At 40.4% G+C, this 24,256-nt stretch overlaps 1 protein-coding gene across 3 annotated transcripts; it reads right to left on the bottom strand.

Moving 5' to 3' along the window:
• On the bottom strand, nucleotides 1-24,255 carry PDSS1 (decaprenyl diphosphate synthase subunit 1). 3 transcript variants are annotated; one of them, XM_063324617.1, is made up of 11 exons: nucleotides 23,901-24,255; nucleotides 22,142-22,206; nucleotides 21,135-21,258; nucleotides 20,645-20,775; nucleotides 13,550-13,691; nucleotides 12,660-12,771; nucleotides 12,462-12,571; nucleotides 5,819-5,899; nucleotides 5,517-5,630; nucleotides 1,866-1,946; nucleotides 1-1,137 (listed from the first exon to the last, which is right to left on the bottom strand). In XM_063324617.1, exons 1-11 carry the CDS (start codon nucleotides 24,135-24,137, stop codon nucleotides 997-999), a joined length of 1,338 nt encoding a protein of 445 aa, XP_063180687.1. In that variant the 5' UTR covers nucleotides 24,138-24,255; the 3' UTR covers nucleotides 1-996. The 3 variants fall into 3 exon arrangements, with proteins under 3 accessions (XP_063180687.1, XP_063180688.1, XP_063180689.1); XM_063324618.1 differs by lacking the exons at nucleotides 21,135-21,258; nucleotides 22,142-22,206; nucleotides 23,901-24,255 and adding an exon at nucleotides 15,259-15,353 and having other exon boundaries at nucleotides 20,645-20,748; XM_063324619.1 differs by lacking the exons at nucleotides 21,135-21,258; nucleotides 22,142-22,206; nucleotides 23,901-24,255 and adding an exon at nucleotides 15,259-15,356 and having other exon boundaries at nucleotides 20,645-20,743.
• Between the last annotated feature and the right edge of the window lies 1 nt (nucleotide 24,256).

Below are 24,256 nucleotides of genomic sequence, written 5' to 3' on the forward strand. Positions count from 1 at the left end.
AACTGTCTCTGAGTTGATGTGCCCAGCTGAGCGAAGCCAGGGCTGCTCTCAAGATATGACAAAGGGGGAACAAGCACCACAGGAACTGAGCCACTGTGTTAAGGGATCACAGGCAGAGATAGTTAGAGATGATGCACTTCCCTGTTCCACACACTCTGTGGGTTAAATAACCTGAGAAGGAATGTGGTAGTACTGGATAATTACTGTAAGAGGAATGTGTCTGGGACTTCAAAGCAGCCTTCTAGGAGGGTATTGAATATACTCTATAAATGAGTGACAGAAGGTGAGGGAGTTGAAGCTTTGACTGGCTGTTGAATCAAGTCATTTGTGGCGTGAGCTAGAAATACTGAGCCTCTCACTTTTTTTTAACTGTAGCAGTCTCAGATTCTGCATCTTCTTAACTGCTAGCAAGTAGCAGGCAACAGCATAGCTGTATTTCATTGTGAATTGGAAACTTTCTCATTGATGTATATAACTAATTAAAGCATGCATATAGTCTTTTATAATAAACCAATTTCCATATATATATATCTATATCTCTCTATATAAAATTTCAGGTACCTCAGTAGTTTTCACAGCCAGGAAAGCATTCAACCCATCTCCCTTCACAGGAGTTTACCAGACAGTAACATGCATGCTCTGTTTATTGCTGTGAACAATTGACATTCGGAAAAACTTCACTTCTCATACACTGATTTATATTTATTCTCATTGTGGCCTTTGTGCATCAACATGTAAACATCTTCCCCACCCCACCCCGATTAGTAGCCCCCACTAAAACAATTGTACAGCACAGTTTGATTTGTTCTGAATTGTATGGCTTCCCACAATAAAACACTTTAAACTTTTGTATTTTAAAAAAAAAAGTAGAACTTCAAAAAAAAAGTTTTTTTAAAAAAATAATTTTTGGTAGCCTGTGTTGGAAGCAGTTAACTTTTGAAGTAAATTTAGGCACAGTCTGGTAAGTAGCTGCCAGGACGAGTGGAAGGAGTTCTCTCACTTGTCTCGCATGAGTACCATTTCCGTCAGCTGAATGAGGGCGTCTCTTTCAGGGGATGGCCGTAGTTTACTGATCTCTCGTGTGGCTTCATGGCAGTAGCGCTGGGCGAGGTAGGTTGTTTGCTGCACACCATCACTCTTGGGTAAGGAGACAGTTAAAGGCAATGGATAACTGGTCAGCCTCCCTCCTACCTTTTGCCTCCTCCAGTTACAGGGGCAAGTTTTAAGGTCAGTAAGTACCCTGAACACTAGGAAGAGGATGCATTTTATATTCATTGAATCCTACATCTCTTCCCCAAAGTGTCAAAATACTTAAACTCATCCATACTTACAAAACAACACTGCTATTAATAACATACTATTCAATAGGATTAGAAACTAAGTGTTTAACCCCTCCACTCCATAAAGATGTACAAAAAAAAAGCTATCCTGAAAAAGCAAGTATTAATTTTGCACAATTACTCGGTCTTTTCAGACCAGAGTCAATTAAAATTGATAGGGAGTGTGCACTGCAGTTGCAAGACTGCTAATCACATGCTGCTTACACCAGTTGTTGGATACAGCTACTCTTCAGCTGAAGGAACTGAGTTTGTGCATGAGCTTTTTACCTTTTTTTTTTTGCTTTTATCCCTCCAATAGCGTAAAAACCACATAATAAAAGAGGCTCTTCAGTACCTAGCATTTCTGCTAAAACACTGGGCCAGCAGGACAGCTGAAGAGTACTAACTTGATATTGTACATAGCATGTCACTTAACGTGTATTGGAAAACGCAGCCCTGCTGTTTTACTTCAGAGGCAGTGAATTTCCAACTGACTCTTCAGCAGGCCCAGCACTTCAGGAATGAAATATTTGGTATCAGTCCTACCTGCAACACGTATTTCCGAGCACGTTCAACGTCTCCTGGCTTACTGAATCGTCTCATGATCATAGCATTCATTTCTGGAAACTAAGCGCAAAAGGAGAAGGTTTTGTACTGCTTATGGGTTGTTTTCTGTGCAGCTGCCTGCTGTGCTAGGGACAAAAAGAAACCAAAGTACAGACCTCTTCCCCTGCCACTGTTGTCATTACAGGTACAGCTATAGGTTAATACCTGCATAAGACTGTAGTTTAGCAAAGCCCAAGCATTTAAAACTTAAACTGGCTGGCTCTATTGGCTGTTGGTAGCAGAAGTTAGCACCTGCCATTTCATCGTGTTGAGCAGATGCTCCAGTGGGATAATTTCTGATGTGGCTACTTCCCAGTGTATAATCTGGTTCAAGTGTACTTACATCACAAATGATGGTTGGTGTTGGCACACCTAGAAGCAGCACCTCTTCCCCCACATGTACAACAGAACCCAGGAGGTTTGTTATATCTATATTGAACAGTTCAACCTGTAGAACCCTTCAGGATACTTTGGACTGTTATATCCACGTCTACTTTCCATTGTTCTGGTAGTTTATATAGACAAGCTCTGCCTGTGGAAAGCTCAGGACAGATATTTTTAGATGAGAAAAATGACAACTGGAGCATATTTTGCTTTCAATCACATAGAATTTTTAGTTAGTACACTCAAGTCCCTACAACTCCAGGTAGATAACTAAAGTCAGTTGTCTGAGAAAGTCACTACGTCACTTATCTAAACTTGCAGGCACTTTCTTCAGAAAGTCCAGAAATAGAAAAAAAGGGTCCTTAACAAGCAAACAAAGGCCACAACTCAAGGCCGCTATGCTGCAGAAGAATTATTTGTAAAGGAAAGAGTTGTTTGTTCATCTTGCCTGAAAGGGTTATAGTCAAACAAAGATTATTTTAGTGCTGTACACTTGAAAACAATGATCCTGCTTTCCTTGCACACTTTTGGTCCTGAAACTGGATCTACAAACTTGTTAGGGAACGAACATGTAGCATCCTTCATTGTTGTGACGTTTCCCTCTTACTCATAGGTAGTCTTCTTGGAAGATACGTTTAGAAGTTTATTGGTGACTCATACTTGGCTTTCTCTAGATCCTAGCTTTCTTCCCATATAATGACAATATAATTGCAATGTTCATGTAATACTTTTTCATATTATTCATATTTACAATGATATAGGATGCATATGCTTTCACTTTTTTAAGCACTAAAGGATATAAAAATCCCTAACCCTGTAATGCAAAGCTGTTATTAGCAGTTCTGCACATTTAACGGGCCATACATAAGCATTTGATGGGAATGCTTATAATAAAAATAAACCCTTATTCTTCAGCGGTACTAGTTTAAGAATGGCTTTAGACTTAGCGTATACTAGTGTATTTCCTTAAAAAATAAATGTTGGGGTTTTTTTTCTTTTTTTTCTTTTTCTTTTTTTTTTTTTTTTTACTGAGTGAACTAACTTCAAATGCTGAATAAATAGGTCTCACTTCAAGCCAAACATTTCTTGTATAAAGGCCTCTCCTTAATATTCTAATGCACAAAGATGCATTGCCGAGAGAGGGGAGAGCACAAGAAAAGGCGGCTGTCACTGCAGCTCCGGAGCATGTTAAGAACTAAAGTATGTTTGTCAAGAAGACAACGTCAGGATTACCAGATATATTAAAGGGTAGGCACGAGAGCAGTAATACTAATTTCAAGAGAAAAGACAGTCTATAACTAACAGTTACATTTTGGACTATCTTCAAGTCCTGGCTCAGGAGTTTTTATTCTCAGATACAAATAAATGAAACATCTTTTAGTAGCAGCACAGATAAGTGTCTGTTGAAGCTCCAAATTTTTTTTAGCACTTATAGTTTGTTTATATATCACTTAAATCTGTAGTGCTGTTCTTCCAGTTTCTTGAAAACAGCAGGAAATTTTCAGCAAAGAAGCCTTCCGGTTAATGCGGAAAACTTTGCAAGATGAGCAAGTTAGCTTTCAATGCAAAAACCTACGCTTCCCATCTATCAAAGATAGAAATGAGGAAAAGCGTTTAAAAGTGACCTATGAAGAACAAGTAAGATAAATATTAAAATACATCTGACAGATTTTCTTGTATTTCCATATTATGAACTCATTTGTCTTATAAAGCTAATTAAGTGATAGATGAAGTTGAAAGTCAGAGACAGCCAACCCAAATAAATGAATAAGAGAATAGTTTTAATTAAAAACATTGGAATATTCAACACCTACAAGATAACCAGTGTCGCTCATTCTCTGCCAAAATCAAGAGTATTTGCAGCGTGTCCTTGTTTTTCTCTACAAGTGGCTTTAACACAGGAACAAACCAACCATTTCATAATTGCATCCTCTTTCTGTACCTGAGTCTCTCACTGTTCTTTAGACAACTCCAGTTGCTGATGCCTAACAAGATCCTGCTGCTAATCAACAAATTCTGAAATAATGACTCAAGAACAAGTTTGTGCATCTCCCATATGAGTCTGTGGGGAGGAATGGAGACCATGGTGGAGGTTGTTCTCGGCATGCATTTCTCTGCATTCTGAAGCGGCTGATACTCTTTGCTTTCCTGTCTTTTCCGAGACACATGTCTTGTGAATCCCCAAAGGATGAGGAAACAAACGTATGCATATGGTTCCACCTCCTTCCACCCCAGGCTCTTTAAGAAAGAGGGGAAAGTAAATGCCATAAAGTTTTATTTTTCTAAATTATTTAAAACTTTTTCCATGTCAAGCTCTGAGCAATTCCAAAGAGAGATCCCAGACTAGGGCTCCACTGGAACCAGTTGTGCCAGTTTTTGTATCGTGCTGTGAAGTTTGGTAGGAAGGACTGCTTTCTAAGTCCCAAATCTTCTTTCCTTAGGTGAACCAGAAGCACTTGAGCAAGGCGCATTAAACCAATTTCTTCCCGTTTTATGGGTTAGCACCAATTTTAATGTTTCTTTTGGTGCTGCTGGTACTTCTGTTAGCCTCGTACTCCTCCAAATAATTTTTAAGCCACTAAAAATCTTGACAAAATGTTAAGCTTATTTTATTTATGATACTCCTTTTCCCTTATCTAAATTACTATTACATTTACCTTCAGAAGGAAAAGCTTCCCACATTTGTAACTGCATAAGACTTAAGGACAAAGAGAGGAAGCGATCACATCCAGTAAATAGAGGTGACCACCTAAAAGCTAGGCAGAGATGTAAGGTCTTGGCCCCACGATGGATACAAAGCCCAGAACTTGGCAAGAAGCCTACATATGTGGTCAAGCCTGGGGAGAACAAGATGTCTCAGGAAAGAACATAAGCAAGAAGCTAATTAGGAATAACCTGCAGAAAACATGCAAAACTCTCTCTGAACACCTGCCCCTTTGCGAAGGTTAAGCACGTGAACTGGGGCAGCAAAAGACGTGCTGTTTCTGATAGAAAGGCCTAACAGTAAGAGGACTTGTGCAGGACGGTGTTTCTCAGTCTGAAAGAACGCGCCTGTGCACACTAAATCCAGCTGATCTTGAATGCACTACCCAGGCCACGCTCATCACTTACGGTGCAGACTTGATGTGTTCGAGCTGGACCTCTGTGTGTGCTATGAAGAGCAGTGTACACTCTCCGTTTTGGGGAAACAGAATTCTGTTGACTTACCTGTCGGCAAGCAAATAAGACAGGGCCTGTGGCTAATCCAAGCTTGAGATCTGCTGCTGTTGGTTTCCCCAGACGGTCGGCACACGATGTAAAATCTAACACATCATCTATTAGCTGGAAGGAGATAAACATGCAGATTATTTTAAAACTTTATTTTTTTAAAGAACAAAAACTAAATACAGAATAATCCTTGTTAAGAGAAGATTTACAGAAAGGATTACGACATCCCACTTTGATTTCCAAGGCAGTTTGGAAAAGTTTAGATTTTAGATTCCCTTTATTTAGTTCAACAAAAGCATTACCTGAAAAGCTATGCCAACATTTTTTCCATACTGGTATGCAATCTCATGAACTTTGGGATCAGGGCAGCCTAGAATTGAAACCTGAAAAGGAAAAAAACAACCCAAGTAAATAGAAAGCTTTAGTTAGCATCTGCTTTTAGTCTCTGATCATAGGTATGACATAGCAAGCACAGACAATAGGGATCTGGGAAAAAAGCTGACTCAGAGATCCATTCGTGCTTATCTCTGTTCACGGATACACACAACTAGCCAAGCTTGTTAGAAAACAAGGCTGAACAGCAGTGCAGTATTAAAAATCTATTCAAGTCTGGAAAGAGATTAGCTTTATTAAATATTTATCAGACTTCGAAATTATAATGCAAGGATGAAGAGAGAAGAAATGTGGACGCGCTGCACATGCAGGCTAGTAGTCACATACAGTCCAGTGACAGGGGAATTAAATTTATTACATATATAAAATCAGCCAGGGGATAATTGGAGGTCAGACAACAGATAAATGGACATCACATGCCTCATAAAAGATCCCCAAAACTGGGTGTGTTGCACCCAGTGTAGGAGGGACAGTTGAGATAAGGAAGACTATTTTTAAAGGTGATGTTAACTATAACTGAATTGCTCAGGAAGATGAGCTAATTAGCTCGCAGACAAAGGTATCAAGGGATAATTATTAGCAAAGAAAAGGTAGTGAATGAAGAAAGTACACCAGGCTAGACAAAAGTATCACTGAAGTGAGATTATCAAATAAAACCTTTTAATTGAGTACAGATAAAGGAACTGACTACTTGAGAGAGAAGTTTTGCTGAATAAACTCCACAAAGCTAAAATACAGGACATGAACTAAGATTTGAGAATTAATATCTTGCCTCAAAGTAAGGGCACTTATGCTTTTGCATTTATGTATTGATTATACACTTTGCAAAATGAGGTCGGTTACTCAAATTTATTTCAGCCTTCAATAAAGCAATTAGGAACAGGGGGCAAAAATCCATCCTGGTTTACTGTAGACATTCCAAACCTGCTGTGACTAATGGAAGGAGCGAAGATACATTCTACTTAATGTAAGACTAAAAATACGCGCTAGGAAAACCACATGACATAAAAATATGTGTATATATATATAAAAATTACTCTTTAAGACTATGTAAGGTAGGGTCGTTTAAAAAACCCAACCAAAACCAACCCCAAACTAAACCTGAATCCAGTAGTAACTTTGAAGGTGAACATGAAGATGGAAATAAGACAGAACATTATATCCTAATAAATGCAATGCAACTTGCACAAGATCAGACACTATTTCATGCATTGATGCATTTCTCAACTGAGCATCAGAACACTTCCCAGTCATAGCCTGCATCTGTGGATAACAGTTAAAACCCAGAGGAATCTGGATGCCTGAGGCATTAACAGCATCTCCCATTTCCCAATTTTATTTAAAAGAGAAGGAAGGATAGCGTAGCAGGAAAATAATGCTACTTACATCTAATCATACAAAATCCTGAAGGCTATTAAAACTAGGAACTATCAAACTTGAACATTTTGCCCTTTTATCCTCCTTTAGATGTCTGTTTCTTAAAATCGCAGTATTTGCCCCAAAGAGCTAACATCATCTACTGTTCTACCATGCCTAGCAAACTTTTGGTTGCTTTGGTAGTACAAATCAAACAATATCAACAAGGCAGAGGAACTGCATCTACCTTGTTTCAATGAAATTTTTACCTACCACCACGTTTCACGTAGAGAAATAAAATACAGAATTCAGTAGAACAGTGACAGAATTCTGTTAATGGCAAAGGGTCAGAGTGGGCACAGGTTGGTAGCTGGGGAGAGGAAGCGCGACGTAAAGAGAAGGGCTTTCCCATTTAATCTGAGAGGTCAGAGCAGAGCTATTCCTGTAGGTGGATAGTTTTCTGGGGACAGAGACATCACCTATTTGAAGAATTACAGCAGTATATGTACATTTAAAAAACAAAAGCGTGAGTTACAGAATGTAACACAAGCAAAATTCATCAATGCAAAATTAACCCTTGCATCTTTGCAAGAGAAGACCTACCTAGCTCTTATTCAGGTTATGAACACTTCTGAAGACAAAAAAAAAATTTAAAAATCCAGGAGATTGATATGCCTATCACACCTCACGTGAGCAACTCTCTGACCACGACTACGTCATAAACATGACTGGGCCTTGGCTACCAGGGAGTTCCTTCAGGAGCCAATTTCTCAAATGGCTCTTGTGGATTATTGCCCCCATCTGGACACTCACTGGGATGCAGGCAGGCAGCCTTGTCCCACTCGGAGTGATGAAGTTTAACTAAAGCCATACTGGGATAACAGCACACATTTACAAATACAACTCAAGATAACAATGTCAATATAACGGTGTAAGTTTAAATGACAAAGCTCACCCTTTGAAAACATCCTATCCCCTGATATGACTGGTTGATTTAATCATGCAAGAATTCAGACATGTCCTCCACTAAATCCTGATGAAAAATCCTTCCTAATACCAAGTGGAACAAATTCTTTAGAAAGGTTCTTCGAATTCAGCAACGCAAGTCAATCTGCTTGGCATTATTTCAAACACGCTTAAAATAAACGATTGTTTCTATTGTTTGATGTTACATGAAAGACTATAAACAAATCTTGCCTCTTTACTGAATTTCACATCCATAAAATATTCTATCATCAGCTCCGTGTAGATACATCCTGCTCTGTTATTTATCATGTGAGAATACAGCAGCTCGAGTTGAAAGCACTGGCACATTTATACCAGTGCCCTGTAGCTCAGCAAGGAAAACCTGCTCTCGGGCAGGGATATGCTTGAATAGACAGTACAAGAGATGTTTGCTCTCACACTCTCCTTTTCCAGCCTTTTCTCCTCCATGCCCATCTCCTGAAGCAGTCAGGATCCTGTCTTCTCATTCGTGTCTCATCCAGCACTCTTTTTCCAGGCAGGAGCACTGTTCCTCTTTCCACTGGAACCACAGAATAGTTTAGGCTGGAAGGGAACTCTGGAAGTTATTTGGTCCAGTCATCTGCTCAAAGCAGAGCTTACTTCACAGTTAGATCAAGTTGCTCAGGGCCGTGTCCAGTTGCATTCCGAGCATCTCCAAGGATGAAGATACCACACCCTGTCTGGGCAACCTGATCCAATGTCTGACCAACCTCATGGAGAAATTTTTTTATAATGGCTAATTGAGTTTTTCCACGGTACAACTTGTCCTTTCACTGTGCATCTCCATCCTCTCTACACCCTCCCATTGCATAGCTGGAGACAGCAAGAGGATTCCCCCTAAGCCTTCTCTACTCCAGACTCAAATCAGCTCCAGCCCCCAGCCATCACGGTGGCCCTTCACTGAACTCACTCCACAACGTGAATGTCTGACTCGTATGAGGGAACCCAGCCTTGAGGTCTCACATGTGCTAAATAGAGGAAAACGGTTGCTTCCCTTGATGGGCTGGGTACGCTGGTAGCGATGCAGCCCAGTATGTTCTTATCCTTCGCTGCTGCAGGGCACACCACTGACTTTTCCTCCAGGCTCTTCAAATCTTTTTTGGTAACTGCTCTTGGGAAGGGGGTTATGAAGGCCTACCTGGAAGAGGAAGGTGTCTACCCAGCCAAAGCTCCCACACACAGCAGACAACTATCTTGTCCTGAATCTGCATTTTCATGCATTTGACCTTTTCTCAAGTAATTAATATTTTAACATGTTAACCAAGTACTTGTTTATGAAGAATTGTACTTTTACAGAAGTGAGGATTATCTGCCCAAATATCTGTGATATGGTTACACTAATCTTTTTCATAGCAAACATTATGAAGAAGAAAACACTGATCTTTTTCATAGCAAACATTATGAAGAAGAAACGTCCCCAAAGGAGTTACTGTATTTAAAATAATAAATAAGGAAGTTTACTGGCTGACCATAATATCTGATGATACTGATGCTATTACCTGACATCTGTCATTGGACTTTACTGTATTCCGCAAGCCTAGTTGGGCTGGGGGGACCAGTTTTGCTGCGGAGCATCAGAGGTCTTATTTTTCTAGACACCAGTTCCACGCCCTGGTAGGTTTTTCTGGTGGAGCCCTGTGCACACACCAAACTATGAACTAGTTAAAGCAGGAGCTCAGAGGTAGACCCGGAGTTGCAGACTATTCCCTTCCTTCAGTCCCAAGGCAGACCTTCCATACCCAGCCTTGCCTTACACAAGGAGGCTGCATGCTTTCTCCTAATAGAGAAATCAAGAATCTCTAGTGCAACTTCACACTTATCTCAAAACAAGCAAAAATATGCTGTGCAAAATACAAACAGCTTTATGAAGGTTAGGAATTCACATTACAGCAGGATAAAAAAAGACAGGAAAAGAACCTGCTCAGCTTATTTTGCCATCTCCAGCTTCCCTGATGACTAATAGGAATTCCACTTCAGCTTTATTGTTTCTGAATTCTTGAACCAAAGTCACCTCTCATGTTTCTCTGAAAAATGCCTTTCAGTAATTAAGGCTTCAGTGACCCTCTGGGCCATCTGCCACCATTTCCTTTTGCGATGTATTACTTTGACTACAACTTGGGTAACATTCCCCCATGCAGAACTATTGTAGAAATAAACTGGAGACTGGGATGCCTCTGACATCTTGAACAGACTGTTCTGTCCATAACAAAATTGTTTTGCTAACTTAAAGGACTTTTGATTTAAATGCAGTACTGCTTTGGTGATGCAGAAGGCATCTAACACAGTGATTAGGCCAGTGTTGACAGACTTATTGTCTTGTTTAATCATTTTTCCAGGAATACTCTACTCTTCCACCTCTGTGGCATGACACTGTAGAATTCTAAGATGCCACCTGAACTTGACATCATCTTTCCAGTTAATACTTTTATCTTATTCATGCACAGAAACAAATCACTGTTTTCTTCAATCATTAAGAAGAACTGAACTGCTTCTAATGACACAGTAGCCTGTCTCCAATAGTCAATAGTCTCTCAGTAGCCAATAGTCTCTCTCCTTAGCTTTGTTCCTATAAACAAGCTGTGAATACTCTTGATTCCCCAACTGAATTTCCTGTCAAGGTAGAACTGATGATCCTTTTCATTTTTGCTAAAGAAAACAGAACTCCCTTCTGATCCCATGCTTTTCCTTAGAAGCCAAAACCACCTGTACAAAAAAGCCACAACACTCACACCCCCCAGCAAAAACCCCAAATGCTAAACCAAAAAAATCCCCCTTATGCTGCTATCAATAGAGTTCTCTTAATCCATGCAGAAAGAAACTGAGGGGGACATATATATACAAGTCATTGCTACTGTATGCAGTAAGTATGGTTTTGCCATAAAGACAGACCTCTCTCTCTCATTTTTCCTTTATAATACAAATTTCACTGCATATAAAATTCCAGCAACTTGGCAATGGAACAACTCAGAACAACCACTAGAAGAAAAGCAGACAAACACCCCCCTCCATCAGCATCACAGCCACAATCTGGAGGGAAGTGCTTAAATCCTTAACTCTCGCGAGTTATAAAAAGGAAAAAAACTCAAAATAGCACATTTGTAAGGAGATTCTACCCACTGGGAAGGTGATTTCTTCTTCTATCCCTGAAGGTTCTTTTAGGGAGACTGTCAAAGTAAATATACAAACTTGTATGTTTTTCTTGGGATAGCAGAATACTGTGATGCTCCTTACTAGTCCAATTGCCCACTAATATAAATTAAGACTTGCAAAGGGAAATTCTTGACAGGGTCATATTGCCATTAATACGAGCGATCCAGAAGACTTAATTTCTTTCCTCCAACTAGAATAAAAGATATTTCCCCTCCCCACAAAATCTGTGTCTCTCTTTCTACATAATCCTTTTGATTTAAGCAATTTTCAACTGCTGTCTATTGCACAAATGTACCAGTTTTCTGAGAACAAAGGAGGATGACTAACACTAGCACAGATTTTTAGTCTAATTCTCTTAGAACCCCCTCTTGCTATAGCATGTACCAGCTATACTTTTGGGGTGAGATTATTGCCACCTTCTCCATTTTCTGCACTAAAACTAAAGATGTTTTTTTGAATAAGAACATCAGCTTGAATCAGATCTTTTTGTAATGAAGTAATAGAACTGAGTGACAGATAGGGTTGGATATAGCAGTTGATAATTAAAAAACCCCAGATAAATCAAGAAGTACATGCTTCTGATCTTTTACAATGTAATATAAAGTACACACAATTAGTTTTTTCCTCCCACTGTTATCACCTAAGGTCCCACTCAGCACCAATGAATGGGACCAGATGTCAAAGACAACTTAAAATCAAATTACAGGCTCAAGAATTACCAACTGAAATTAAAACCACTGTCTCAAAGTTGCAGAATTTCAAAAATTATAAGCTGCCGCTGTGAACCTTATTTTGATTCAAATGAGGGTACCAATAAATCTGTGTATGAATATAAAACAGAAAAGAAAAAGTGAAAAACAATACTGGAGGCCACACAGCTGAACTGTGATAAAATGCACAATCTCAAACCCATTCACATTCTGGCAGAATACCATTTAAAGGGTTTGCTTTGGAGGGTCTCCAGAGAAAACAGCAATAACTAGTTTGGCTGTGAAGCTTACAGTGTGGTATGTTAATTTTAGAAGAGACAGACGTACATACTGCTTTACAACTGTTTGCTATGAGACTTGCAGTCTTCTTAAAAGTCTTCTCGAGGTAGTGAGCAAATCTCTCATTTTCATTTTCCTTGGAACCCAACTGGAGGAATTCACCTAAAAAGTTGCACAGATGGGAATTTTTATTTGTGGGTTTACTGCTTAGGCAAGCAAATCTGAAGATAAAAATAGAAAAAGACCTTACCACGCACCAGATCTTCAATCACCTGAGTTAGAACAGAGATGATAGTTGTGTTTCCAATTCGCGCTAAAGCTACGGAAGCAGCTGAGAGGATGAAGTCACCAGCTAAAACAGCCTAAGAATAAAAAAAAATTGATCTTTTAAGTCTTTTCCTGTAAGTGTTAGTACAGACAATAATACAGTTTCCTTTATTTGGCAGGCCTACTCACATCACATCATTTTCCTACATAAAGCACACATCTCTCTCATTGTAACAGAGAGAAAACAGAGGATAACCAAATATTAAAACCTGAACCATTTTTGAATCCCTGTCTTACAGTGCTGTTTCTGTTGTGCTATAAAAGCACTGTCCTCCCTGTATGCAATATCTGAATAACTGTTTGCCTATGAAGTTTTTTTGAACGTTACCTCTCTATTTGGCTATTCTGTTGTGACTGTTATGCCATGTTATCTCTGAATTGCCGTAAGTTCTGATGTGTCAGCAGTGTACTTCTTTCCTTGCATTTACTAAGACCTTCCTTTTAACGTTTTATAAAGAAACACATCTCCCAAAAAATCAAAAAATTTTTCATGCTGACTGAAAGCCTCTTTACGTTTACTACTGAATCAGAGTAACATATAGGGTTCTGGATGAGGTCCAAGTTCAAAGTATTCCAACAGCACTGCAGAGAATGGCATAGGGAATGTAAAATCAGCAAGGATCACACTACAATCATACATTATCCAATGCTTCCAACAGTTCAGAAAAGGAACACACATTTTTCTTACCCACAATCTGTGCACACCTCTTCATACTTTTTCTGGCATATCCCAACACTGTGTCTAGGGATAGTAACGTGACAAAACCCCTGCTGAAACTCAAAGGCAAGTCTTGCACGTAATAGCAAACTCACCTTCCTCTCTCCCCAGATTTGATTGACTGTCATTTTTCCTCTGCGAGAATTTGCATCATCAATAACATCATCATGAACTAGGCTAGCTGTGTGGATCATCTCAGCAATTATGGCCACAGAGCGCTGGCTTGCTTGCACCTCCCTAAAATAAAAAACAAGAACTGTCAAATAATTTAATCAGTTATACGTGCTGCAATAAACTAGAAGAAATATCCATTAAAAGCAAACAAAACATGTTTCTCTGAAAACAGCTGTTGCAGCTTTTCCATGGTCTGAACCCCATCTTTCAAACCTGGAATTAGGAAGACAAAACAAAGTTAAGATCACGTTAGTACTAGTACAGTAAGTGCAATGGGATGTTTCCATCCTTATTAGGCCTGTTTCTGCCTTGCTGCATTAACAGTACTGCAAAACTCCTGAGTTATTGACTCTAATCCCTCTAAATCCAGGCTGCAATAAATAGCACAGCATCAAGGGTGCTTGGTTCCAAGGAGATGGAAATCTGGAAAATGGCACAGAAAAGAATGCCAGGTAGCTTTGTACATGAGTTTTAAGTTTTCCTTATCTCTGTGCTGCTCTACCTATAAGACGCGGCATCACAAACTCTCCAAAGCTGGCTAACTCTGCAAGCTGGAGAGATCAGCAGGCACAGAAACCTGTACTCTACATTTGAAAGACAATAACTCGTGGATCTTATCCATTATGTTATCTGATTACCTTAAGACCTCAGAGGTTCTTCAAAAGCCTGAGGAATTAACTGGAATTACAGTGCAATCACTTTAGGACTGTAAACACTAACTACCTAATGCTTACTGAAATTCAGGCTCTGGGAAGATATAACACTGATGATTCAACTCTCAGTAGCTCACACCTACTTTATTTGTTAAACTAGGTGAAAAGAAGGTAATGGAAGAACATAGAAGCAATTATCTAGGGAAGAAAGTTGGCAAAATCAACATAAAAGAGCCAACCTAGCTCACACAAAGAACCATCCACCCTTGTATCCAACTGCCACTGCCTTGTTCTAGTATCTCTTTTTCTACCTGTTTTCACCATGGGTTGCACGCAGGATCCCAGAAATGGCGATCCCAGTCAGCCTTGCATTATAGCTGTAAGAGGCCCACATGGATGTTAAAAAAAAAAAATAAAAAAATCATACCAACCCAAGAAAAGAAAAAATCCTAAACCAGTAACCAAAAAAACCCAACAAAAGAAAAAGTATTTCTGATATATAGATACCTTATTTCTGATATACAGATACCTTATTTCTGATATACAGATAATAGTGCAAATCACACTATTTTTCATCAGAACAGAAAAAGAACTGATAGAAGCAAAAGATAATAATTTCAGCTCAGCTGAAGGGAATTTAAAATCTTCTTACATTGCCTATGTCTATTAAAATCTAGTGATTAATCACAAAATGAAAAAACATCTTGCAGTCTGCTGACATAACATTGCGTTCTGACACCTACCTTTGTGCAGAACCCTGCAATGCTGTCAGTGGGAGTTCTACATCCTGAACAATAGCAGGATGTGTGGCTCATAGGCTGTGAAAATGTGGCTTTTATACAACAGAAAAAAAGAGCTGGAAACCTTCACGGTTGTTTGACGGTAAGTTCTACTGTGGACTAGTAATTTAGTCAAATGCTAGTTCAGTGTAAGTAGTTTTCCAAAATAAACTATTGTTACTAAGTAGAAGAACTTACCTTCAAAAAACTTTAAAGGTCTCCAGCCTCTTTCATGCACTGGTCTCCTTTTGGGGACTCCCTTTTTCATTAATTATGTCAGCAGACTGGACTTCCTGCTGGGAAGTAGCAGTAAATGGCAACACTCACCGACACACCAAAATCTTTCAGTAGTATGAAGACAGCACAAAGTCAGACATTTCAAAAGCATGTTTTGAAAAGTTCTGCATTATAGTGCATTTCATCTCTGACAATGACTAAAAAATGGCATAGGAATGCTCATGGTTCATGTGTCTGGTTCCCAAAATGTTATATCAAACGTGATAATTTAACCCAAAAGAGTTTTTTTAAACTACTATTTCTGCAAGGTCTCAAGCAAGGTTCTTCTCATCGCTGGCAAAAAAATTTTGCTATAGTTTTCTGCAAACATCTTGTGAGAGTAACTCTGAATCAGAGCATGCCTATTTTAGGGAAAACACACAAGAAACAGGATCCTTCTCATTCCCTGCAATTTTTCATTCTGCTTCGCCTGCAAAACAAAAGCAAAAAGTAGCAGTAACTCAAGTCAGTAGGTAACTGGGTCCTCACAAGTCCAGTAAGTGGAAAAATGCCATTTTTAGGTCATTCTCAAAGTAAAGGTGCCCCAAGATGATATATATATTTACACAAAATTTTTATACAACTGTAAGTTTATCTTTTTGCATACGCATTATGGTAATTTTTCAGTCCTTGATCATATTCTATTTTTCAGTAGGATCCCCTGCTTGATTCTGCCATAAGCTTTTATAGACCTACAGTACCCTGAGGTCTTTTCCATTACAGAACTTGTTTCATGTATGCTGAACAAGACCCAAGCTGATCTTACAGGTTAAAAAAAACCACAAAACAAACACACCTCTCCCTCCAAATATCCCTCTTCAAAAAAAAGAAAAAAAAAAAAAAAGAGGGGAAAACTCAAAACAACACAAAACAGTATTTACACACTGCAACAAAGAGCTTTGCAATGTGTTTGCCAGTAAGTAAATATTGACAGTTTAAAGACAGGAAACCTGCAAAAGAACTTGCAAAATTTCTGTGTTATGACCACACTCCTCCAAGTACCTTTTTGCTGTTAAGTCCCCATGGCTGAAAGAAAGGAACATTTCAGAGAAACAGTCTGTGACACAGAAGGGCACTACAAACTAGGCAAAGCATAGAGAATGGATGTGTTAACATGGAAACAAACCACAGAACAGCTGAAAACCAGCATGCAGTACAGACATCTGACAACCGTGGTTTGGAGGAATGAAAGAAAGAGGACTAAGGTTGCTGGCAGGTCCTCATGTCTTTAGGAAATATTATTCTATTGAGTTTAGCCAGGTCATTATATTGCGCTTACACTATTCTCATGGATTTATTTCCCTTTTTCCCCCTAAATCTTTTTGTGCTCGCTATTTTCTCTATTGAGATATCTCTGTACTTCTTTATCCTTCCCTACTTTGTTCGTCTCTCTCATTTTGGTTGCTGAAGTAGAAATAAAAACTCCTATTTGCAAACATCTCTGGAGAGTACACCCTAAACAGAAACATTAGGTCCAGCCAGGCTAAGTGATAATTCTGTGAAATTCTGCACACAGGTATGTGAAGAAACGCCAGAGGATGTGTGAAACTGAGGGTTTGCATGACCTCAGCTTAAACTTTTACAACAATTCTCACTCTCGCACAAAGCTAAGCTGCTATCATTAAGCAAAAAGCCATTGCTCAAGGGAACTAAGGACTCAGAGTTGGACTTCTGACACTTCAAAGGAAAAAACCCAACATATCAGCACAAAACAATTTGAATGCTTCAGACACTTATCTTCTTGGTAATAGTTCAGATTCTTTATACAACTGTCATTCTCCTTATTATGACTACAATAAAGTGACCTCACTCTAGAGAGACAGTTAACATGTCAAGGGCAGTCCAAATACCTATCCTTCCTCAAATTTAAACATAAATGATCATGTCACCTAACCTGTAAGCAGAGCTACCTGGGTGTTCCCCTCCATGCACTTGAGGAGACTCAGCTACCCCACTGGGGCTCTGTGAGGACAAAGAGGTCTTTGCGGACTGCCTCTTAAGACCCACAACCTTACAAACTTTTGTCCCGTTATTTTAACAGCCAAACAAGGAAGAGTATTACCTTTTTACTAATACTGCACAAAAGAAAAAATGAACAAACAAACAAACAAACAACAAATGAAAGAACAGGCAAAAGCATGCCAGGTCCAGCAAATTATATGACAGTTGACAACGGCAGCAAGACGAAGCAGAAACTCAACACCAGTAACACAAACGCCAGAGGCAGAATGAACAAAATGCTAGGGGTGAAGAACACAGGATATTGTCTCACCCCACAAGCCTACAGATGTTGGGGCCAGTATCTTTGATTACATGTGTGGGAACCAAAGCTTCAACAAAGAAAAACAAGTTTGGGAGAAGAATCAATATTAACTGAGGAAAAGAATGATAAAATGCTTTAAGGGAAATGACAAGTTGAAAGAGGAAAAACATCGGAAAAAAAATATGTCAGGAGAAGCAGAATGGAAAGCAAGTATTTTTTTCCCCTTCAGGTCTATAGCAGAGTAGCAGAGTTACAAAAGTGCAGTGTTTCCTTCTCTATACAAGGAAAGAGGAGAAAAATTGTGAGGAAAACAAACAGTAAAAAACTGGAAGAACAATTTGTCACCTGGAAGCAATGCTGCTTTAACAAGTAACAGTATCAGTGTGAACTGGAAGTATATGTATACACAATGCAGGTGTAACACAGCCTACTTCAACAAGCTTAAAAGCAAAAAGAGAAGAAAATGCCCATACAACTTCATCAACTCACAGCAAGCGGGTATCCACAATATGAAAAGATATTCTTTTGGCATGGCCTACCCAGCCCTCAAAAGACATAGGTCATCACGCATGAACCAAAAAGCAGTACACTGAAGACTTGTATATACATACATGAATTTTAATTACAAATATAGACTTAGAGAAAAGTGGTATGAGGCAAAGAAGAGGAAGATAAATATCCTGGGATTTCATTCTCTTCCTTTGCTGAAACATTTCTGTTCTCCCTACTCAGAATTTCATTCTAAAAACAACATGACAGAGATAGTGACTCAGTCTGTCCTTATACAAGGAACAGTCAGATTAATGAGGAGGCTTTTAAACATTAAACATAGTTTGGAGGTGCTGACAAAAGCTGCAACAGATGTACAAAAGCTGCCAAACGACATGGGCATCTACAAATTAGAGCGCTTATGCTGAGGGTCAGCTACTGCAGAGCGAACACTTGCCTCAGGCATATGTGGCACTTGAACTCTGAGATCACGCTTTCCTCACTGGCATAGGGCAGGTCTCAGAACTGGTCCTGATGGTTTTAGGACAGCATAACACATGGACAAGAATATGTCCATGAGCATATACATATGTCAAAAGACAGCAAATATGCTTTTACCATATAAAGGCAAATCCAGTTCTTCCTACAGCTACTTCTTGTCTTTGATTCATTGCTCATCTCCTACGCTATATGACATCAATTCCAGCCTTCTCAGTATTGCACGTACACTACATAATTTCATTCATAAACTTCTCATGCTACACACTAGAATGAGATAAAACTATTTTTCATGTTATTCTGGCTAGAAGCATGCTCCAAAAAACTCACTGCCCCAGTTCTTAAGTCTCCTAAGTTTCCACCCTCTTAGCAAATTCGTCCTATGTCTTAAATAGCTCTTTCACCCTGTTCCGGATAAATTTGTAGACCACAAGTCCTTCATTTGCCCTGATTATCCTTGCACTCCCTCCCTGAAACGAGCTGGACTTATCTTTTTTTTGAACATGAGGATCAGACATGTTGATGATTTCACAAAGTGTGATATACATACCCTTGTATATGCACTCCTGAAGGTGAACTGGATATACTGTGGTTGATGCGTGCTAGGATTATGTTAAGGTTTTTCATAGAGAAGGTGGCTGCAAATGACATTAGGGTTATTCCCTAACAGGACACCCACGAGCATCCTAGCTCAAGCAGAATATTTTGTTTTATTATGCTTCCTTACATTCCACCATGGATGACCAGTCATCAAGAATGATTTTGTCATTGAAAAGCGCCATCATCACACTCATCACTTTTCATGTCAAAATCACTCCTGAAAATATTAAGCCACTCAGTGCTGTGACAAAGGAGTTTCACAACCAGTTGTTCCTTTTGCTACATCTAAGACAATGACAAGAAGTAGTACTTAATGGAGAACAGAATCAAGCTGGAGTGAAGTTCATTAATTCTGGACAACATTTCCCTAAAACAAGAGGAATTGGCACACACAGGACAGGACACTGCCAATTAGGTTTTGCTTTCTCCTTCAAAATTATAGTCACATTGCGGGGGGTATACCGGGAGAGGTGCCATATCAAGCAGCAAAATATATGCCATGTTCTGAGGTAGAAATCAAGTCCAACAAGACATTAACCTACTGCTAAGGAAAAAACAATGCGAGGGCTGAGAGAAATCCCTTAAGACTGATAAATTAGTCTAGAAACACTTCTGGCAAGGGATCAAAGATTTCATATTTAAAATTCTATGCAAGGGAAGACTGGAAGCGTAGCTGGAAGGCAGAGAACACTCCAGCCAACATCCTTCCTCAAAATGCTAACATAACAATTGATAGGAACACGTGGAGAGAAGCGTTTGCAATCATCCAGAGCAAGGAGTGACGGAGAGTATAGGGCAAGCATGATGTTCTGCTCAGTCAAAACTACTTTCAAAAGACAACTAACTTGAAGAACATGGGGATTACACCAGCTCTAAGCTTTGAATTTTACATTAAAGTGTAGAAACTTGCTCCTGGAGGGGCTAAAAAAAAGAATCTCTGACTGTTTTGAATGTCTTACGGCTTTGAATATAATCATACCACCTGCTTAATGGCTCTTCTGCATATTTATAAAAAAAGCTATGAAAGTCTCTTCTTGCAGCAAACTTCTTACCTGTGACAAGAGTTTAATAGCTACAGGAGTAGTTACAAATGAAAAATATTTTTAACTAACTTCATATAGTTTCAAGGATCATTAAAGATTCTAATAAAGCATTTATGTAAGAAGCTAAAATTGACTAAAAGCCTTACAAATATCATAATTTGGTAACATTATTTATCCATCATCAGTTACAACTGCAGTATAGTCCACAAGTTTACACATGGAAGCATGTAATAAACCCAGTAGTTCCTTTTGCACTGCTAACTACAAAAATATAGCTTCACAATGGAACTTAAATTCAGGTTTTACTGAGGAGCTTTTTATTTTCATAAAATTACCAGACATATTTTTCAGGAACACAAAAATGATAAATTAGACATATGGACATACATCATATTTGAAAAAGTGACCAACTCACCTGGAATTATTATGGTGAACGTTGCAAGCCCTTGCCATTAGCACCACAATCATTGGTCGAAAGGCCTTTCCTTTACCATCAAAGTAATAATCACACATTTCCTTAAGTTCTGCTGTAGATACAAGTAATTCCTATAAAAAGGAAAATAACATATCTGCATAAAAGTCACAAAGCCAATCTCTTTAGTGTAAGCAAAACTGTATGCATGTATAAGGTTATTGCCTGTATTCATGCTACCCAATGTAAGATGAAGTTGTTTTTAAAATTGCTATGAGTAATCTGAAACATAAATGATGTATTCCAGCACTGTGAATCAGGAGGAAAAAACCCTGCATTCTGGTTCTATAAGATATGTAGAAATGCTCTTTGCCTTCAATTTCGGACCACTGTTCATAAAGAATATTCTTACAATAACTATCCTCCCAAGCGAGGGTTGCTATTAAAATCAGAATCATCACAACATCCCAGAATAGTCACCAAAATCCTTTACCTTTTTAATATCTTCATAGAGATTCTTCAAGTCTTTTCTACCAAGTTGAAAAGGGTCTTGGTATTTTTCATCACTAGCTGTCTTACTGCAGCTGCACAAGTGAGATATACTTGTGTGATGATACCTAGTGACAGTGTTTTTCAAGAGAGTAACATTGTTAAAAGCAAACTTTCCCCGATTCCCCAAACAGAAACATTTCAAAGCATTTCCTCCTCCTCTTCTCCCCTTACACAAAATTTACCAAATGGCTAAAACATAAGCAGAAGCCATCAAAACACTCTTTTCAGCCAGCTAGTAAGATGTAAGGACAGCACAGCTACGTATTGATGATCATCGATTTTAGGAGCTAGCAAAGAGCAGCATTTAGCAAATAATAACCCCCCCAGCCCCTAACAGATTATGGAAGTCTTCTGAGACACATAAAATGACATTGCTCTCAACGTATTCCTTTTGAATACACTATTGATGGTATAGTGTAAATTTGGAGATGTAGCCTTCATCTTCCAGTAACACAATTATTCTGTTACTTTCTTCCCTCTCCTGTATACTCCTGGAAAAATATTCCTGACTTGGATTTGAAAATTCTCCTTTGCACACCCAGCTACGTTATAAATTATAAATCAAATCAATACTTCCAGGTAGCATGATAATGCTATGAAAGTTCGGCAGTAAAGGGTGAAAGCTCCACCTGGATGCATTAAGACTTTGGCACTCTATGCGCTAGACTTAGGCCTGATTTTTGTGCTCCCTAGAGTTGAAGTTTATGCCTCTTATGTTTCCTTTCTCAAAGTGAACCACATGGGTTTTCTTGAGGCATTCTTGTTTTGCCCATTGCTCTCCAGAATGGAGCACTCAGCACCATAGCAGCAGTCTACACAGAATTATCCAACTATATACTACAGCAAATAACCTTATTTTCACAGTTTACAGCTCACAGGTGTAACTGCCCAGTTCACCCAATAACTATGTCTTTACCCATTAAGCAACAATATGAATCTCCAACTTACCGACAAAATATATTACATAGTTTTGGAAATGACAAAGTTGAACTTCTTTGGGTAAAGTGACATATCTGCACAAAGAAAATTCTGGGTTAATTTAATAGAATAAACTGACTGAAAACATTTGATTACAAAAGACAACTGCGTGTTCATCAGCACTGCTCTATTTTTCCATTTTAACAATGCAGCAGCAAAGGGAGTCTCACAATCTCCTTCCATATCACGAGACATAACTGCCAACATGTACATTAGCTTCTGACTTAAACTGACTCTTCCGCTCCGGAGTGTTGGACTTTCTCCCCTCGCCGGACCAGCCCAGAAGGCGTAATAGTTAACTTCCCAGAACTGCTCTGATGAAATCTTGCTTTTGCACTCGTGCAAGGTGCAATTTTCAAACGTTCCCCATCTTGCAGATAAATCTGGACTGCATCAGTCAAGGCATTGAGGAAAGGAGACAAGAGCTGTTTCTGTACACTACCACACTACCTACCTTGTTTTCCCCAAAGCAATTTTAATTCAGCTTGCTTCTTATGATAATTTACACCTGCACATCTTCCCTGATGAATGTCAAGAACCTAACCTGCAAACCTAGAAATCTCTCCAATGATCTCTTCCTGCAGATGGAGCCCAGGAGCCTGGGGGAAGGCTCAGTCCCAGGTACACCATTCCAGCAGAGATAGGCTGAGAAAAGAAACGCACCTTTTGCTCCACTCCTGTTGTTGCTGCGAAGAACTACCCAGCCCTGCCCTGGAGTGCACGCTGACTAAAGGGCTCAGATGGGCTGACCCAGCCCGAAATCATCGCAATCCACATGTTCACCAAACTGCCTCTCCAAAAGCCCACATAGAAATGCTCTAGGAGAATGGAGAAGAGTTCCCCCAACTTGCTCCTCATGCCTCAGTGTCTCCTTGTACGCAGCTTGAAGTCTCTCTCTCCTTAGACACAGGGAGAGAAACAAGAGCACTGCACTGCACAAGAACCATCCTTCTTGTGTGCAATATGAAAAAAGGCCAGGCAAGGAGACAAGGGAAGAAGAAGAACCCTAACTTATCATAGATTTGCAGCTCACCACTGTCTGACTTCAGTGACCAGCCCTATGTCCAAGACCTTCATAAGTTCACTCTCTCATACCTCTCACACTTTTCTGTTGTTACAAAATAGCTGATCTCTTCCTATTCTTCCTTCGGTGAGGGCACAGACAGACTCTCTCCTTTACACTGCAGCTTAGCACTGTAAGACTGGGTCATGCGTGATGCCGGACACATCACCGCCACAACACTTTACTGCAGGTCAGAACAGTAGCTTGGCCTTGTGAGGAAGGTGTAAACGAATGTGGTGAGAGAACTGTGTCCCCGTTAAAACTCACAATGCTAACTTACACGCAAACACGTCAAAAATCTCACACTAAGGAGAATCACTTTCCTTGCTCCCATCTAGAGAAGGCTCCAAGAGGTTCTTCCCCACAACAGTAACCAACCCTACCCTGAAAACCCTTAAGCCACTACTTAACCTTGCAACGAGACCGCCCCTGCCCCCTGCAAGCCCCCCCCGGCCAGGGAGCGGCCCCCCCGCCCGCCGCCGGCCCTCACCACCGCGACCGCCTTCGGGCCTCCACGCTTCCCGCGGCCTGAGGAAGGCGGACGAAGGGGCGGCCGGGACGGGGGGCAGCTGTGACCGCCCGCCTCGCTCGGTGTCCCCCGTACCCTCCCCACCACCCCATTCATTCCCGGTGACCTCTAGGCGCCCGCCGCCGCGCCGCACTCACCGCCGCGCTGGGGGCCGGCGGCGGCGGGGTGCGGGAGCCGGGCCCCGGCGGGCGGAGGGGCGGCAGGCAGCCGAGCGGCGGCGCCCGGCGGGAGGAGGCGCCGCACCGCCACCACCAGCGCAAGGCCATGGTGTCCCCCAGCCCCGCCGCGCCGGCACCGCCTTCCGGCACCACCGCGACCCGGACGCGGAAACCCAGCGCCGCCACCACCCTCTGGCAGGGGTGCCGGGAGGACATCCGGGCGGGCGGGGAGCCCCCCTGCGCCTCGTCGTTCCCCACCTCGCCTCTCGCCGCTCTCTCGGCGCGCCGAGCGCGGCTGAGGGCCTGCAGGGGGAGCGGTGCCGCCTGGCAGGGCC

Source organism: Chroicocephalus ridibundus, chromosome 2 (assembly GCF_963924245.1).
Source record: "Chroicocephalus ridibundus chromosome 2, bChrRid1.1, whole genome shotgun sequence".
NCBI classification, from domain to species: Eukaryota; Metazoa; Chordata; class Aves; order Charadriiformes; family Laridae; genus Chroicocephalus; species Chroicocephalus ridibundus.

Bases quoted from the DNA above. Each gene is read 5' to 3' on its own strand.
- PDSS1 (XM_063324617.1), bottom strand. From the start codon at position 24,137: ATGTCCTCCCGGCACCCCTGCCAGAGGGTGGTGGCGGCGCTGGGTTTC. The intron at 12,772-13,549 runs GTGAGTTTGCTA...TTTTATTCTTAG, and splicing joins AAATCTGGGGAGAGAGGAAG to GCTGTTTTAGCTGGTGACTT. The intron at 12,572-12,659 runs GTAAGGTCTTTT...GCAACTTTTTAG, and splicing joins GATTGAAGATCTGGTGCGTG to GTGAATTCCTCCAGTTGGGT.